Source organism: Dasypus novemcinctus, chromosome 13 (assembly GCF_030445035.2).
Source record: "Dasypus novemcinctus isolate mDasNov1 chromosome 13, mDasNov1.1.hap2, whole genome shotgun sequence".
Classification (NCBI taxonomy): domain Eukaryota; kingdom Metazoa; phylum Chordata; class Mammalia; order Cingulata; family Dasypodidae; genus Dasypus; species Dasypus novemcinctus.
In genome coordinates, this window is record NC_080685.1 from 29466858 (window position 1) to 29483288 (window position 16431).

Consider the following 16431-nt stretch of genomic DNA (forward strand, 5'->3'; position numbering starts at 1 on the left):
CTATGCTGGATGGGGAAAAGAGGCAGAAGCCCAGGTGATCAGAGAGCTAGGGATCCAACTCAGAAAAATGAGACCTCTTCAGAACGTGGTTGACTTTCACACATCTGTTGCATTAAAACAGGAATGGGGAAGCGCATTTGGTTCAACTGATAGATCATCTGCCTACCACATGGGAGGTCCATGGTTCAAACCCTGGGCCTCCTGACCCGTGTGGAGCTGGCCCATGTGCAGTGCTGATGCGCGCAAGGAGTGCCCTGCCACGCAGGGTGTCCCCCTGTAGGGGAGCCCCACACACAAGGAGTGCCAGCCCACATGAAAAAAGCACAGCCTGCCCAGGAGTGGCCCCACACACATGGAGAGCTGAAGCAGCAAGATGATGCAACAAGAAGAGACACAGATTCCTGGTGCCTCTGACAAAAATGCAAGCAGACACAGAACATACAGCTAATGGACAGAGAGCAGACAGTGGGGGGGAGGGGGAAGAGGGGAAATAAATAAAAAATAAATCTTAAAAAAAAAAAACAGGAATGAGTAGGCTCAGAGGCTGGCCAGGTACCACTTGTCTAACTTTTCTGTCCTCTTGTCTTAAAGGATCATGTCATTTAACCAATCTGATTCCATCTTTCTGAACACTGGAGAAACAACTATGTTTTTAGGATTAAATGAGGTAAATGTGCCTGGACAGAATTTGTTAAAAGAGTAATGCTGACAGCAGACTTGGCCCAGTGGTTAGGGCGTCCATCTACCACATGGGAGGTCTGTGGTTCAAACCCTGGGCCTCCTTGACCTGGGTGGAGCTGGCCCATGTGCAGTGCTGATGTGCGCAAGGACTGCTGTGCTGCGTAGGGGAGCCCCACGTGCAAGGATTGCACCCCATAAGGAGAGCCGCCCAGGGCGAAAGAAAGTGCAGCCTGCCCAGGAATGGTGCCACACACACGGAGAGCTGACACAACAAGGTGATGCAACAAAAAGAAACACAAATTCCCATGCTGCTGACAACAGAGTAATGCTTCCATACTTTGTTACAATGCCTTTTGTCTGTTACTTTATTTTTTGAAGTTGAAATAAAGTTGTTTTTTTTTAAGATTTATTTATTTTTCTCCCCTCCCCCACCCCACCCCGGTCGTCTGTTCTCTGTGTCTATTTGCCGCGTCTTTGTCTGCTTCTGTTGTTGTCAGAGGCACTGGAATCTGTGTTTCTTTTTGTTGCATCATCTTGTTGTGTCAGCTCTCCGTGTGGGTGGCGCCATTCCTGGGCAGGCTGCACTTTCTTTCGCCCTGGGCGGCCCTCCTTACAGGGCACACTCCTTGCGCATGGGGCTCCCCTACATGGGGGACACCCCTGCATGGCACACGCATCAGCACTGCACAGAGGACAGCTCCACACGGGTCAAGGTAACCCAGGATTTGAACCGCAGACCTCCCATGTGGTAAACAGATGCCCTAACCACTGGGCCAAGTCTGCTGCCAAAGTTTACTTTAAAGACAAGGGAGCCAGCCAGAGACCTACCTGGAGCCCATAGTTGTTGTTAAACCCGCTCTCCTTAGGAGCCTTCGCACTGAGGTCAGCTACCCAGGAGACATTATACCTGTGAGCTCAGCCAGTAGCCCCATTACTGCGACTCACTGCCAGGCCTCAGGGTTTAGGAATAGCAGGAACATGTCAGTCAGAGCCCCCACTGCCTGACACTGCAGGACAGACAGGAGGGCACACAAGGTTATCTCCTGTTGTGATGGGAGCCTATATCCAGCCTGGGCCCCCATGTCCAATACTGTGTACACATTCTGAGGCTGGGAAGCCCTTCACAGCATACAATGGTGCTAAGAAAATGCAAAAAGCATGGCAGATGAAAAGGCCTGTGTCCCCAGTAATTCCCTAGAGCCCCAGTCCCACCCCAAATAGAAGACAAACACACTGGGGGTTTGATATGTTTTTTTATTAACATATAATATATTTAATAAAAAATAATATCCACTCTGGCTCTCTCCTCCATTGCAAGGGGAAGAGTGGTGAGGAGGGGCTGGCACTGCCCACCTCCAGGCATCTGGACAAACCCTGCCTCGGGGGCTCCCCTCTACCCCCAGCTTTCCAACAGGCTCTGACCTCCAGACAGACGGTTCAAAGTTACAAGTGCTTTAGGCCCTCCCTTGAGATCCCCCAGGCCCACCCCTAGTGCAGAATTCAGGGGCCACCTGGACACACCCCTTGCTTTCTTTCATTATCAGGCTCCCTCATTCATGTTAGAAAGAGGATCTGGGGGCAGAGAGTGAGTCTCTACTGGCCAGGGGGAAGGGAGGAAAAGGACAGTGATAGGGGATGGGGCCAAGAAGGGTGGTGATGAGGTCCCCTCACTGCAGCCGGTCACTGCGAAACGAATCCTCCACAGCAGGATCAGGCAGCAGGGCACAAGGGTCACTCAGCATGTTTAGGCCTTCTAGGCCCAGCGGCTCCATGCGCAGCTCATCCTCCAGTCCCAGCCCCAGCTCCAACCCAGCTGTTGACACCTCAAAGCCAGGCACTCCAGCCAGGGCTGCTGCAATTTCCTTAGAGAAACCTGGGGAGGAGTTTCCTGTGTGGATAGAGGATGTGATTGAGGACACTGTGCCCTGCAAACTCCTTCCAAGACCCCTCAAACTCCTGCTGCTCAGGTGCATGCATCACTCTCTCCTTCCATCCCGAACCCCATGCCCGCCCCCTCACCTGTGAGGATGATGTTAGGCCCTGAGCCATGGCGGGAACAGTGGGTCAAGTTCTGGTGGTTGAGAGCATGGGGGTCCTGGGGACCACCGACTGATCCCTCACCCCCTAAAAATCCAGGCCCTTCGGAAAAGCCAGACGGATCCAGAGCCAGGCTGGCTGATGGGCTCTCCATGCTGAACTGCTCCAGCTATGGACACACAAACAGACCTTGAGGATGCGGGCTTCAGATCAGGGTGTTCCCTGCCTAGCCCTGCTAACACATCCCCTTTGCTCAGCTATCTTCATACCCTCCAGGGACAAGGCAGACATGGAGGGAAGAGGCAGCAAGCAGAGTGACAGTAGCAAAGCAACCATGGGCCCCAAAAAGGGTATGGGTGCTGTACCTGCTAGGACAGACCACATGCGTGCCAGGAAGAGAACAGGTCAAAGCAGCAGTCATCAAAGAGCAAGCTGAGCGGAGACAGCTGGGGGGAGAGGGGCAAGCATATGGGAGTAGGAGTCAATGCAGGAAGAGAGAAGACCCAAGCTAGCAGTGCTGTTTACCTGGGGTCTCTCCCTGGGCCTAGAGCTCCCAATTCAGAGTGCACTAGAGACACTACTTAGTCCTTCCTGACCAATCCCCTGCTTCTGAGCCAGAAGCCTGGGTACTCACATTCCCCAGGCTGAAGTCACTCATCGGCCGGTGGTAAGATTGTTGCCCGTGCCCGCTGGAGGTGGGTGGGTACAGTGTCCCATAGTGTGGCTGCCTGCCTGGAGGCTGCCCACCTGAGGGCTGCACTGAGCAGGCCTGAGAGGGCAGCCCTGGCTGCTGTAGAGGTTTTGGGATGGGTGGCTGAGTAGGCAGAACCAGACTCGGGGGGCTGTAGGGATACGGGGGCAGCCGATGGTCAGTGGGCAGCTTACTGGTGTCCAGGGGGACGCCCTGAAGAAAAGCAAAGGAAAAGGGGGAAGTTTACCCCTCTGTGTGCTCCCTCAAGAGGAACGCTTAGTCAGTGTCCCCCACCCTCTTAGGATGCAGCCATTCTCAATACAAACATGACAACGTTCCCATGGGTGTCCCATGGGCTGGATAAAGTTACTCAAAAATGTGTATCAGAATTAACGTGACCAAGTGACAAAAGGATCATTTTGAATCCACTCCAGAAGTAAACCATTCTTAAACTTTAGTACCTTAACTAGTGTTAATAATCAAGTACTTGTGACATACCTCACAAGTGATCAAAAACACAACAGTGAAGTTGAGAATTGCTGTTCTAAAGCTTTGAAGAGGGCAGATGGAGGGAGGGAGGGAGGAATGAAGGAAGGAAGGAGGAAAAAGAGGAGGAAGGGAGGGAGGGAAGTTAGGCTCACTCCAGACTCGAAGAGAGTACAGAGAGCCCTTGTTGGCTTGGCCTTGGTCCTTCTTACAGGAGAGGGGACCTGGGTAAAGATGGAACATAGAACACACATTCCAGGGAAGAGCAATGAAAGAGGAGGAGAAAGTAGGATAGACGACAGGGAAAAGAAGGACATTGTGTTCAAAGGGAAAAAGGGGAAGAGAGAGCAAAAAAGAAGAGAAGGATGAGGGAGGGAAGGAAGAGCTAAGAATTTTAGCACTAGGAAAAAATTCTCAAGTAAAAGTTTTGTGTTCTGGTCCAACTCCTCCTAAATTGCTGTGTAAAACTTAGGAAAGCCACTTTCCCCCTGGGTCCCAGTTTCTTCATCTGTAAAATGAAGGGATTGGGCTCACTCCATGATTTGAGATTCTCTGATTGTATCAGTTCTATGAAAGAAGGAACAGAAATGGGAAAGGGATGGACAAGGACAGGGCATGAGAAAACAGAGAGGAAAAAAGCAAAAAAAGGATAGAAGGAAAAAAGGGAGGAAAAGCAGAGGACAAGCTATTAAGCTATCATTTGTTGGTCATGTACTGGGGCTAGGCTAATTACTTCACGTATATTATTTCATTTGATCCTCACAATACCATTCTTGTTTTGCAGATGAAGATCTTGAGGCTCATAGAAGTTAAATAATTTGTCCAAGGAGACTGCTACTAAGAGGTGGAGCCATGATTTGAAACCAAAAGGCTTAAGCATGGAGTATGTACTCTTAATAAAAAAGGAGTTAAGATAGATAAAAGACAGGGCAGGCGAAGGACAGAGGAATGGAAGGAGAAGGGTAAGATAAGGGAAAACAGGAAGTAAGGAAAAGAGGTATTTGAGGAAAGAAAGGTGGGAGAGAAGGAACTTGGCAGGAGAAGAGAGAGGGAAAAGAGACAGACATGTAGGGAAGGCAGCCACGCATACCTGAGTGATGGAAGACAAGGTGGGTGACATTGTTGGCGAAAACTGTTTGGGCAGCTGCTGTTGGGACCTTCTGACGTCGGCTGGGCCCGCGGGCAAACTCAGGGGGCTGAGGGGTACACGGCGATGGCGGGGGGAGGTCCCAGGGGTAGAAGCTGGGTAAGGGGGGGCACCCAGCACAGGGGATGAAGTGGAGGAGGAGGAAGAGGAGGAAAGGGCTGGGGCACTGAGTGAGGGGTGGCCCAGGGAGGTGGTGGGCAGTGCGTGGCGGGCCAAGGAGGAGGCGGGCAGGGAGGGGTGACTGTGGGAGCCCTGGAGCTGGGGCTGAGGACTGCTCAGGGAAGCCTGGAGGTTGGGATTGCTTAGGGAGGACTGCAGGGATGGGTGGCTGAGAGGTGAATGAAGTCCTGCAGGCACAGACAAAAAACCAGAGACGCCAACATTACTGATGGGCACTGGGCCCCTTTCCGCCTGGAATGGGTAGCAGTGACCAGACTATGGAGGTGGCAACACAATGTCCTCCCTACTCTGTTCCTGACTGTGAGGTTGGCACTGCCCACCTGGGGACTGCTGTCCATCTTCTTTCAAGGAATAGCCACACCTACCAGTTCTTACTGGTTGAAAACTGCAGTGAGGGAATCCTGGGGTAGACAGGTGATGGGCTGGTGTGGGCAGTCACACTAGAATTTCAAGTGCTCAAGTCTCGCCCCCCCACTTCATCCCCCCAGTCAGGCAGCACCCCACGGGCACAGGGCCAGGACAGCCACTCACCTGGCGTATCATAGCCCGGGCCCAGGCCCAGGCCCCCACTGATGCCCAGGTGGGTCATGGTGTGGGTCAAATTGGAGGTACTGTTGCCCCCACTCAGGTTGGGGTAGACTGTCTCCTCAGGGTCCAGGGGGGTGGGCAGTGGTGGGGGAAAGTGCAGGTTGGTGAGGTCAGGTAGGGAGCCCCCTGTGTTCATGGCAGGTGGGAGGACAGGTACATTGGCAGGCTGGTCAGGGGATGGAAAGATGCTGGAGGAAGAAAAGGAAAAGAAAGACATAAATGGGGGCAGTCGTCAGGGAAAAGCAGAGATCAGTCTCCCATATTTCCCTGTACTTCCCCTCACCCCTAGCCCACCTCTCAGAGGGACTTACTTAATTCCAGGGACTTCACAGGACCGAGGTCTGGAGGAGGATGAGGACAGCTGGGGAGAGAAGGAAGAAGGTGGAAAACATGCTCAGTGGAGGACCCTGAGAGGCCTACCCCATAGAAAGGAGGAGTGGGTAATACTCAGTGACTCAGGCCTACCTTCTTAGCATCCCATGGCTTCAGCAAATGCTTGTCATCTACCAAGTTCTCCTCAATTGCAGGGACTTGAAAGAGAAAGACAGGTTGACAGGGGGCATTTGGAGGCACCAGTAAGGCAAGACAGAAGGCAGAAGCAGGCAGGAGGGAGTCACGTTTCCATTTCCTGCCCTGTACGAAGCCCCCAACACTAGGCCAGAAATTCTTTGGCATTCAGTGCCCACAAGTGGTGAGGAAAACATACCTTTGGAGTCCATTTCGCCACCCACAAAATCTGTAAGAGAGACAGTGGAGGTGGTTGCAGTGTTCACTGGCCTAGTTGATTAAAACAAAAGCTCCAAGGCTACTCCCCGCTCTGGGACATTAGCCACTTACCCCCGCGGCGGCTGGGCAGGATGCTGGGAGGTGTGGGGCATGGGTATGTGTCCTGGGGGCTGGGGTTCATCACGCTTGTGTGAAGGGCAGAGTCAGAGCTTGTCCTGCAGGGGCAGTGGAGAGGAGCTGGCACCAGTGACAGTTCTTCCTGGTCTCCAAGCCCTGCCCAGCAGGGGAAAACACTAGCTGGGCTAGGACAGGGTGAAGGTGAGAGAGTAGGGCCCCAGGAACTAGAGACAAGAAGAGGATGTGGCCTAAAGAAGGCAAGGGCCATCACCTGTTAAGTGCAGATGGCAGTCGAAACAGTTGCCCCTTCTCTGCAGGGAAATTGCCCCAGGGCATCGTCCTGGGAGGGGGAAAAGGAAGTCAAGAGGACAAATGTCAGCAATGGGCAAGAGGGTAGGCATGAAGGTTGGAAAATGCAGGGTAGCCTAAATGGGGGTGGAGAGAACGTTGACTCATTAGTCCCCTCCCTCCATCAATATCAGAGATCTGGAAACATCTCAACTTCTCTCAGGGCAAGGTGAATGGGAATCTTTGAGTAAAGCAACTTTGCTGGGTATTGGGGCTGGGGGTTAGATGGACAAGGGGCAGGGCTCAGAAATCTAGGAATGCCAGAACACTACATGTGGCACCCACTCTTGGCAGGAGGTAACCGTGTTCATCTGCCTCTCAGTTACTGCCCCCTCCCCCTTACACACACCCCAGCCTGGCCACAGTTCCCATTGGTCCTGCCCTGGCTGGACTGAGAGGCTTGGCCACTCGTGTCAACATGGCTGAGACTGGACTCTGACCCACCTACTCCACCTGCCCCCACCCGTCCCAGCTCTGCCATCATGGAAGGAGATACTACCAAAACCCTAACCTAGCAATTCCAGCCCCAACCCAAGCTCCTTCCACAGACATGTCTGAGAGTACGCAGAAGCTCCTGCCTGTCCATGGCACTTACCTTCGCCAACTGGACTCCGGGGGAGGAGATAAGTAGGCAGGACTGTAGGGAGAGCTGTCGATGTGAATAGCCCAATTAAAGAAAAAATGGGAAGGGGATGAAAGGGGAGAGTGTGAGAATGGAGGGGATGTATGGAACAGGGGTCAGATAAGAACAACGGAGATAGCAGATGAGTTGTGTCAAGAAACATACACCTTTCTCCTCCTCTACAAGGAGCAACAGTAGGATCAAAGAATGGAAGAGCGGAAAAACAGGCCTCAGGAAACTGGAAAAATATAGACTATCTGGGCAGGGCTTGGGGAAAATAGGTCTGTAGAAATCTCTGAGATTGAGTGCTAGGGTGGGAGCCATTAACAGGGACCTCTGCTTCTGGCAGCAAAAAGTAAGCTGAAGTGAGGACAGTCACAGCCGGCCAGAAACAGAGGGTACAGCCTCAGGAGCAGCAACTCCCTGTCACAGGAGCCAGCGCTGACCTATGGGCTGCATGGTCACTTTTCAGGGAGGCTGGGTAGAGGGGGGTTCCTAGAGAAGGACGGGACTGACAACATTTAAAGTCCCTTCCTACCATGAGTTCCTAAGGAACCTTGTCCCACCATCACTCAGAACCCCCAAACCCACTGTGAAGGATATGTGGCGGGGGTAGCGGCGGAGTGGGGACACCATTCTGCGGGGATCTCGCTGCACTCGTTCCACCAGCCCATGGTGTCGAGTGTTCCGGGAGGAATCCAGAGGTGAGTGGAGAGGGCTCTGCCAAAAGGGACAGGTGAGTCAGAGGGGAAGCTGTCGAAGAGCCTCCATTACTCCCTGGCTGGTGTCTACTCACCTGGAACTCAGCCAGACCACAGCCAATCTGGTTAACGTTGGGCAGAGAACCACCATAATGGGAGCTCCTTGTGTATGCCAGGCGCAGTTTTTGGGCCTGTAACTGAGACATAGGGAACAAATGGGAATGTTATGGAGGGGCCCAAACACTGTTCCCCATGGCCACCCTTACCACTCCTGTCACCAGGATATGCTGTTGCCACTTTTCGAAGATCTGCCAGAAAAAAAAAAAGCCAGTGCTGGGAGAAAGGGCCACTGAGACCAGGTGCAAACAATCTACCCCAGCCTACCCTCATCAACACCCAACAGGCAGGCCTGTCCCAATTGGTACCAATCTAAGTCGAGTCCCTGAGAGACTGCTAGAAGCGCCCAGGCTAGTCACATGGGTTAACTTACGGGGAGGGGTGCCTATTAGACACCTGTTTCTCCTTCCAGATGTATCCAAGACAAATTGGAAGCTGCTAGGAAGGACTCAGGTGGATGCAACAGAGTCATTACTGCCAGGCTCTTTTCTTTTCACTCGGGATGGGCACAGGCTTCCAGACCCTGCCATTTGCCCAGCCCTAAAAGACTACACAGTGCCTACATCTCCAGAGCTAGAACACCCAAGAAATGATGCTCTCCTCGTGGGAAAAACAGTGTCAAAACCAAGGAGTATGACTTTATTCTTCCACTGCATCCCAAATTGGCAGGGAAGGCTGGAGAACGGGGATCAGAGAGGGAGCAGTGGGCCACCAAGGCCAACCTGGGCCAAAGCCATGGCCCTGGCCCCACTCCCACGTTGGGGAGATTTGCCTGGAACAGCGGAAAGACACCACAGCCCTCATTCTAACACGGTTCTAGTTTGTGTACACATCTCATGTCCCTATGTGAGAAGTGAGCACCTACTTCTGAGGCTCTGCCAATGCTGCCAGCCAAATAAATAGACCCAGGGCAAGGCCATGGGAGGAGGATAGCCGAGGAAGGGTAAATTCCAAGAGCTTCCAAGGCACAATGTTATACACAGGCCAACATCAAAACTGTCTTTCTGCTCCAGGTCAGTCCAGTGAGTTCAGCAGGCACTATGCTGACCTCTGGGCCACTTGAAGACTCCTATTAATACACGTGGCAACCCCAGCCTTTTGGGAGGACAGGCCCCCAAGGCCATATCTGTCTCAAATAAGCTGCCTCAGCTTGCCCTTGCCAGATAACAGGGTAAACCCCAGGTTTCTTATCTTTAGCCCTGGACTCTTGGGTATGCAGGTCCGGCCATGTGTGCCCACTAGACTTTTCCGTGCAGCAGAGAAGTCGCCTAGCAGGGGGAAGGTAGGTGGAACAGGCCTTTTGACAGACCAAGGACCATAAAGACAGAAGTCCCAGCTTTGAGTTTCCCATGGCCTTTTTTGTTTGCACAAATAAGCCCTAAGACACTACCAAGCCTCTGTTGGAGACACATCAGGGCCTCAAGCTGTCAGATCAGCCTCTCTCCCACCCTCTTGCCTCTGCCCCCATCATGATGAAAAGCTCCTAAAGGGGAAGAATCAAAGAGTTAGATCACGATCCTCATGGTGGCTAAAGTGGGTTACATGCATACACACACCCTCACAAATACCAGATTTGCCTCCCCACCTCACTGTTTGCACTCCCCACAAACTGGGGCACATGGTCCCTAGAGACTTGAAGGGGAAAAAATACAAAAAAGACTAAGAGAGTCAAGGGAGACACACACACAAATACAATCAGAGTCAAGATCCTTAGGCAGATGCAATCACAGACAGCCAGACCAGCAGAAAAGAGCCTTGAAATGTGGTATTTATGCTCTACTATCTTCCCTTAAATTCTTTCTAGCTTGCTTTCTTGAGGGATGACTACAATATCCTCACCTGCTGTTTTGGGAATAACGTATCCCTAAATTAGGACTGCATATCAGCCGGACAAACTCCCATTCCTTGCTCCCTCTGACATCCAGCCCATGGACGCAAGAAACCTGGGCCAAAGGGGCTTCAGAGGGAGCTCTGCCAGGCTGCCCTCTTTCTGGAACTTCCCAGGAATGAATATTTCCTACTCAAAGAGGACTCTCCAAGGCGCCCCACATAATGACTCACAAAGTAGCCATCGCTCTAGGAAGCCCGGCAAACCATAGGGTTCCTAACAACCTATAGATAAATTGGTTACCCTAGATTTCAGGATTCAAAACTCTACCTCTAGTCCAAGGCGGCCAGGGCAGAACACCAAGCACCAGTCTGTGAGCAGTGGACCTCACCTTCATTCACGTCAGGAAACCACAAGAAGTATTTGAAAAAGGAAGCAAAGGGACGGGACGCAGGAGGGGACTTCCTGCCCCACTATATACCCAGCGCTGCTCTTTCAAACCACTCAAGGAGCCCTTTCCCGGAGGTACCAAAGTGCCAAGAATGGCACAACAGGGCAGACGGACCAGTGTGGACGAGATCACCAATTCACAGGAGACAAAGTAAGGGCAAGCAGACCATCCCCCCAGGCATACCCAGCACCGGGGATGCTTCAGTAGCGTCCCCGAACGGACGCAGTCAAGGATGCACGAGGGCCACCCACCTCCTCCTTCCGCGCGGCCTCAGGGGACCATCTCCGCCCTCCGGCTCCTCCCGCCTCACGTCCTCGGCCCCCGGTCGCTCCCACACCGCCAGTCTCTCCGGTGTTTCGAACACCCCCAGCAAAATCCGTCTTCCTGCCCTCCGCCCTCCACCCGCGCCTCCCAGACCGCGGTTCCCGCGGCCCCTGCCCCGTTCCGCCTCCTTAGCTGCGGCTCCCGCCCCCGCCCCGCCTCTCCGCTCTCCGCTCGGTAATTGCTCGGTTCTGCTCCCGCTTCCCGGCGCGGCCCCTCACCCGGGTGGAGCCGATGTCCATCATCACCTCCTCGAAGGCCGCAGTCTCCTCGGCCTGACGCTGCTTCTGCAGCGCGATCTTCTCACTAAATTTGCGCGGATTGGAAGCCGTGGCGGAGCCGGGCCCGTTCGCCCCCGACGTCGCCATCTTCCTCCCGCGTCCCTCCCCGCCACCCTCCTAGTACAAGCCACGGCCTCCGCCGCCGGCTCCGGCCCGGCTCTTCCAGCCGTAGCCGCCGTCGCCGCCTCAGAGAGCACCGCGAACCCGGCCCCAGCCTAGCCCTGACCTATTACGCGCAGGGGCCGCCGGGAATTGTAGTTTGTTTACGTGGCGCCTTCCCGCCCTAAACCACGCAGCATGGAGGGGAAACGGACACCATTTCCCAGGAGCCCCGTTAACTCCAGGAACTGGGGACTTTGCCCCTCCCTCTCGGGGATACTCCTTGCGCAGGGCAAGCTGGGGAAAGTAGTTCTTAAATTCGCCCCAAGACTACAAACTGGAAGGGGAGAGGGATTACGGAGAGAGAGGAAAGGAAACCTGGAGGGAGTGAAAAGGGTGGAGACAGGGATGGAAGGGAAAAATCTGGTCATCTTCAGGGAAGGGAACCAGAGGAGCCTGAATAAAAACAGACCAGGGATCTTAAAAACAGCTGTAAACATCTGGGACTCAGGCCCTCTCAGGCTAGCCACATGCCCGACCCCTTGCCAAGTCAAATGAATCAAATACTGTACAGATTTATAGAAACATCTTTTATTTAAGTAATATGTCCCAAAACAAGTCAGTTAGTAAAATAGATTCTAGATAGCATGGCCCTTATGCACAGCCCTCCCTCCCCAAAAATAACCCTGGGGTGGGCCTCCCTTTCCCCTAGGGCTCTTCTAGTATATATAAAAAATGTTTTGGCAGCTCAGTGTTTATCATCTGGGCAATGGGCACCATGTCCATGTCCTGTATCCCTGGGGTGTGGGATCAGCAGGAGGCTGCATTTCTGCTAACCTTCCCCTCCCCCCAGCCCAGCAAACACTTCTGCCCTATCCCAGGATCTGTGACCCAAATCAAGAGCAAGCAGGCCCCTCCATTGAGGTGCTGGGCAGGGCTCAGTGCCATCACTGTGCTTTGAGAAAGAGGGAGGGGATTTATTTGGCACTTTACAAATAGAGGAGTGAGCAGGATTTGAGAGACCAGAGAAGGTACCAAACTTGCCGGAAGAACCATTTGGCACTAGCCCCTGGGAGAAGGAAAATGGGAGATACGAGAGGAGGAGCTAAGAAAACTAGGAGGGGTCACTCCAAATGGCAGAGTGCTGAAATGGCTAGAACCAACAGGACTGCAGGCTCCTGGCCTATCCCCTCTTCATCTTTCTACCTCATAGCAGCTGGGCGCCCAACCCCAGCAGGCCCAGTAGCTGCCTGCCCCTATGTGTAGTGTCCAACCCCTGATTCTAGCAGTCAGTGTCATCCCCAATCCTAATATCCCTTGATCATGTCTCTAGTGATGTGACCATCTCTTGTCTCTTGGGCCTGGGGCAAGGCTCTTATTTGCCAGTTTCCCTCTCATTGGTTGGACAGTCCCAAAGGCTCCATCCCTAGCTCTTGGAGAACTCTCTGGTCCTCAGTGCCTCTGTTCCCCCTCCTGCCTATTCCTCACAAACAGAGGGAGAGAGGGAGCACAGGGGAACCTGATACCCAACCTCCCCTGCCCCTCTCTGGAGGCCCCTAGACTTGGATGAAGAGCAGGCCAGTAAGCAGGGCAAAGCCTGCTAGGAGCAGAATGACCTTGAGAATTCTCTGCTCGGAAGTGGCCAGCTCCTGGGGTAGGATCTCCAGGAAAGTGATATAAAGGAAGGTACCAGCTGCCATGCCCTCTAACACAGACTGGGCCAGCTGGTGCAGTGGCCCGGCCGATTCTGCCAGAGCTGCACCCAGCCCAATGCCCAGAGGTGTCATGCATGAGAAGAGGATCCCACAGCCCGCTACCACCTGTGCTCGCAGGTGGCTCTGCAGTAGCCGTAGGGACAGGCTTACTGCCAGGATACCCTTGTGGAGGAGCAGAGCTAGACACAGCTCCATGGCCCGAGCACGGTCTCGTTGCAGCCCCACTGCCAGCCCCTCGAACACTGAGTGCAGGGCCAGAGAAAAGACCAGGACACAGGCACGCAGGGCCGAGGGCGCTGCAGGGACTCCGCTTGCCTGTGGGAACCCAGACCCATCATGCCAGTGCTGTGGCCCACCATTTGCTGTTCCCAGCAGAGCCCTTGTCTCCTCCCGCGGTGGTGGTCCCGACTGCTCCTTGTAAGCCAGTGTGATCTGCTCCATCACCAGGACCAAGAAGAAACCCATGGCCAGGATGAATTCCTGCAGGGGGAACTGGAGCTGAGGGTAGAGGGGACAAGATTGAGGAGAAGAAATCAGATAGAGAGTCTGCTAGAGGCCCAGTTACACAGACTGGGGGTCCTACAGACACAGGGCCACTCTCGGTCGCACAAAGATAATCATTTATGGGAAACGGACTTGGCCCAGTGGTTAGGGCATCCGTCTACCACATGGGAGGTCCGCGGTTCAAACCCCGGGCCTCCGTGACCCATGTGGAGCTGGCCCATGCACAGTGCTGATGCGCGGAAGGAGTGCCCTGCCACGCAGGGGTGTCCCCCACGTAGGGGAGCCCCACGCGCAATGAGTGCACCCGTAATGAGAGGCGCCCAGCGCGAAAGAAAGTGCAGCCTGCCCAGGAATGGCGCCGCCCACACTTCCTGTGCCGCTGCTGACAACAGAAGCAGACAAAGAAACAAGACGCAGCAAACAGACACAGAGAACAGACAACCGGGGGAAGGGGGGGATTAAATAAATAATCTTTAAAAAAAAAAAGATAATCATTTAGTGACACAAAATGATGCACAATCACACAGATTATGATATCACGATGTTATATGTAGACCAGGGTTACTGAACTTCTGCACTATTGACATTTTGGCCTGGATAAGTTTTGTTGTGGAGGGGCTGACCTGTGCACTGTAGGATGTCTAGCAGCATCCCTGAACTCTACCCAATAGATGTTGGCAACACAGCCTCCTCCCCTATCCCAGGCTGTGAAAATCAGTCTCCAGACATTGCCAAATGTTCTCTGGGGGGCAAAATTGCCCTTAGTTGAGAGCATGTGGTGTAGACATACACAAATTATCACATGTAGGCACACAAACACAGGGTCACACACTTGCTCTTCCTCCACAAACATTTACACATAGAGCCGATACTGTCACAGAGACATTCAGGCTTATACACAGGGTCACTCAGTGTGAGACACACACAGGGTTACACCCATTGTTACTTCCTCAGTCTGAGAGGAAGAAAGACAGCTAACAACCCAGGATGCCACCCAACTACCTCAGTTTTTCCCATAATGAGCCTTTCATGTGCCTTGGAGTTGACCCTTCCCCAAATCCCATTTCCTTGGCCTATAGCTTTTAGAGTCGGCAATACCAGACTCCTGAGATTGCCTTCTACCCTTCCCAGGCCTGCAGGCTCTCCACCCCAAGCCCTTCAGGAGAGTGGTGGGAGGATGAAGATAATTCTTGGAGCACTGTTAACTTCCTGGAGGCTGGAACAAAAACCACAATTCACAGGGTCATACACCAAGAGCCTTCTACCTTGTCATGGAGTGACACATGGAGAGATCCAAACAAACCCCCTCTCCTAGAGGTGTGGTATTGGACAGTCCCACATACTGGGGTCACATGCAGCCCAGTCAGTGCTCACCGTCACATGCAGGGCTGCAAGGGCCTCATCTATAGCAGCCAGGTAGTCAGGCAGCAGGTCCAAGAGACAGGTGGCCAGAAAGACACCCCCTGCGAAGCAGCTTATGAGGCTCAGGGCTTTCTGGCGGGAGGCTGGACAGGAGAGGAGCACAGAGGGAAATGAGCAGGTGAACTTCCTCCAGCTCCCACTAACCCAACCCAACCAATGGCTACTCATCTTCCTGTCCTTCAGCGGCCTCCCCCAATTCCAGAGCCCTCCCTATAAGCTAAGACTCCCAGTGTCCATGGCAGCAAGGGGAGATGGCTTACTTGAGCCTTCCTGGTTAGCTCCAGGCCGGCGCAGCACACAGATAGGCACCAGACTGCAGACGAGGGTGAGCACCAGCAGCAGCACCAGAGCCCCCAACTTCACCTCTAGGCCCACGGGCACTAGAGACTCCGAGGCCACCGCCTCGGGGCGCCACACCAGGAACTCTGGCTCTCCCCAGGGCCCCATGGTGGCTTTGGTAGGCCCAATGACTCTCAGACCTAGGAAGATAGACTACAGTGGGTGGGGAATGGTCACGCGAGGAAAGATGGGGCAAGAAAGGGGGAAGGCTGGTGAGCAGAGTACAGCTTTTCCTTCCTGCCACTTTCTGACCTTCCCCAACCCAGGGTGACTCATCCACTCCAGTGCCGGGAACAGTCCTCTTTCCCCTCAGGCTTTATCCCTCCCGGCTGACTTACTCAGGGACCCGGCAAAGGGTAAACTGAGTTATGAGAAGGCTCGTGTGGATATCTTAACAATCTTTCACCTGGAGTACCCAATGAACTAGGGGCCGCCTCCTAATAAGTCCCAGGGCCGGGAATCGCTGAGGAAAATAGAGGCTAAACCCCCACCACAGGAAGGAATGCATGAAGCGAAGAAGGTTCGCGGCCGGGAGGGATGTCGCCAGCAGACGGCGAGTTTGGGAGTTGGATCACCCTTCCGCTCCCCTTTCCCCAGCGCCACTCCCCCAAAAGCAGAAAGCGACCGCAGCACGCCACAGGCTGGGACGCCGAGGCAGCCAGCCAATGGAGAGGGGCACTAGGAGTCTGGGGTCCCGGGGCGGGCAGAGCGGAGGGCGGAATCCGCACGTCCCGGCTCCGGGAGGCGGGGTCCGAGGCCGCCAGGGTGCCGGGAAGCAGATGAAGAATGTGAGAGCTGGGACTTCGGCTCCTAGGCCCCAGGGGGCCTGGGCGGTAAACCCCGCTGCGGCGCCCGGGAGCCCGCACTCACCTCCAGAGGGTCTCACTACATGATAGCCGCTGGGTTCCGGCCTGGAGTCGGGAATTCCCGCCCCCTCCCCAAGCTTTGCCCCCTCCCCCAGCCCCTGCGTACCCTCCCCCGGCTGCCAATGACGGCGCTGGGAGGGCGGGGCCCGACTGCGAGTGACGTG

The 16431-nt window shown here is 54.1% G+C and overlaps 2 protein-coding genes across 3 annotated transcripts; both read right to left on the reverse strand.

Moving 5' to 3' along the window:
• Positions 1-1915: 1915 nt before the first annotated feature.
• On the reverse strand, positions 1916-11517 carry CRTC2 (CREB regulated transcription coactivator 2). Its single transcript, XM_071207452.1, has 14 exons — positions 11263-11517; positions 8420-8521; positions 8227-8343; positions 7597-7658; positions 6925-6993; positions 6648-6751; positions 6517-6546; positions 6276-6340; positions 6122-6171; positions 5754-5998; positions 4986-5389; positions 3353-3622; positions 2701-2887; positions 1916-2569 (listed from the first exon to the last, which is right to left on the reverse strand). The coding sequence occupies exons 1-14, from the start codon at positions 11407-11409 to the stop codon at positions 2349-2351; spliced, it is 2073 nt and encodes a 690-aa protein (XP_071063553.1). The 5' UTR covers positions 11410-11517; the 3' UTR covers positions 1916-2348.
• A 473-nt stretch (positions 11518-11990) lies between these two features.
• SLC39A1 (solute carrier family 39 member 1) lies at positions 11991-16362 on the reverse strand. Of its 2 annotated transcripts, none has more exons than XM_004474973.5 (4): positions 16272-16362; positions 15323-15541; positions 15015-15145; positions 11991-13634 (listed from the first exon to the last, which is right to left on the reverse strand). In XM_004474973.5, the coding sequence occupies exons 2-4, from the start codon at positions 15507-15509 to the stop codon at positions 12978-12980; spliced, it is 975 nt and encodes a 324-aa protein (XP_004475030.2). In that variant the 5' UTR covers positions 15510-15541; positions 16272-16362; the 3' UTR covers positions 11991-12977. The 2 variants fall into 2 exon arrangements, with proteins under 2 accessions (XP_004475030.2, XP_012373668.2); XM_012518214.4 differs by having other exon boundaries at positions 15323-15554; positions 16272-16358.
• Between the last annotated feature and the right edge of the window lie 69 nt (positions 16363-16431).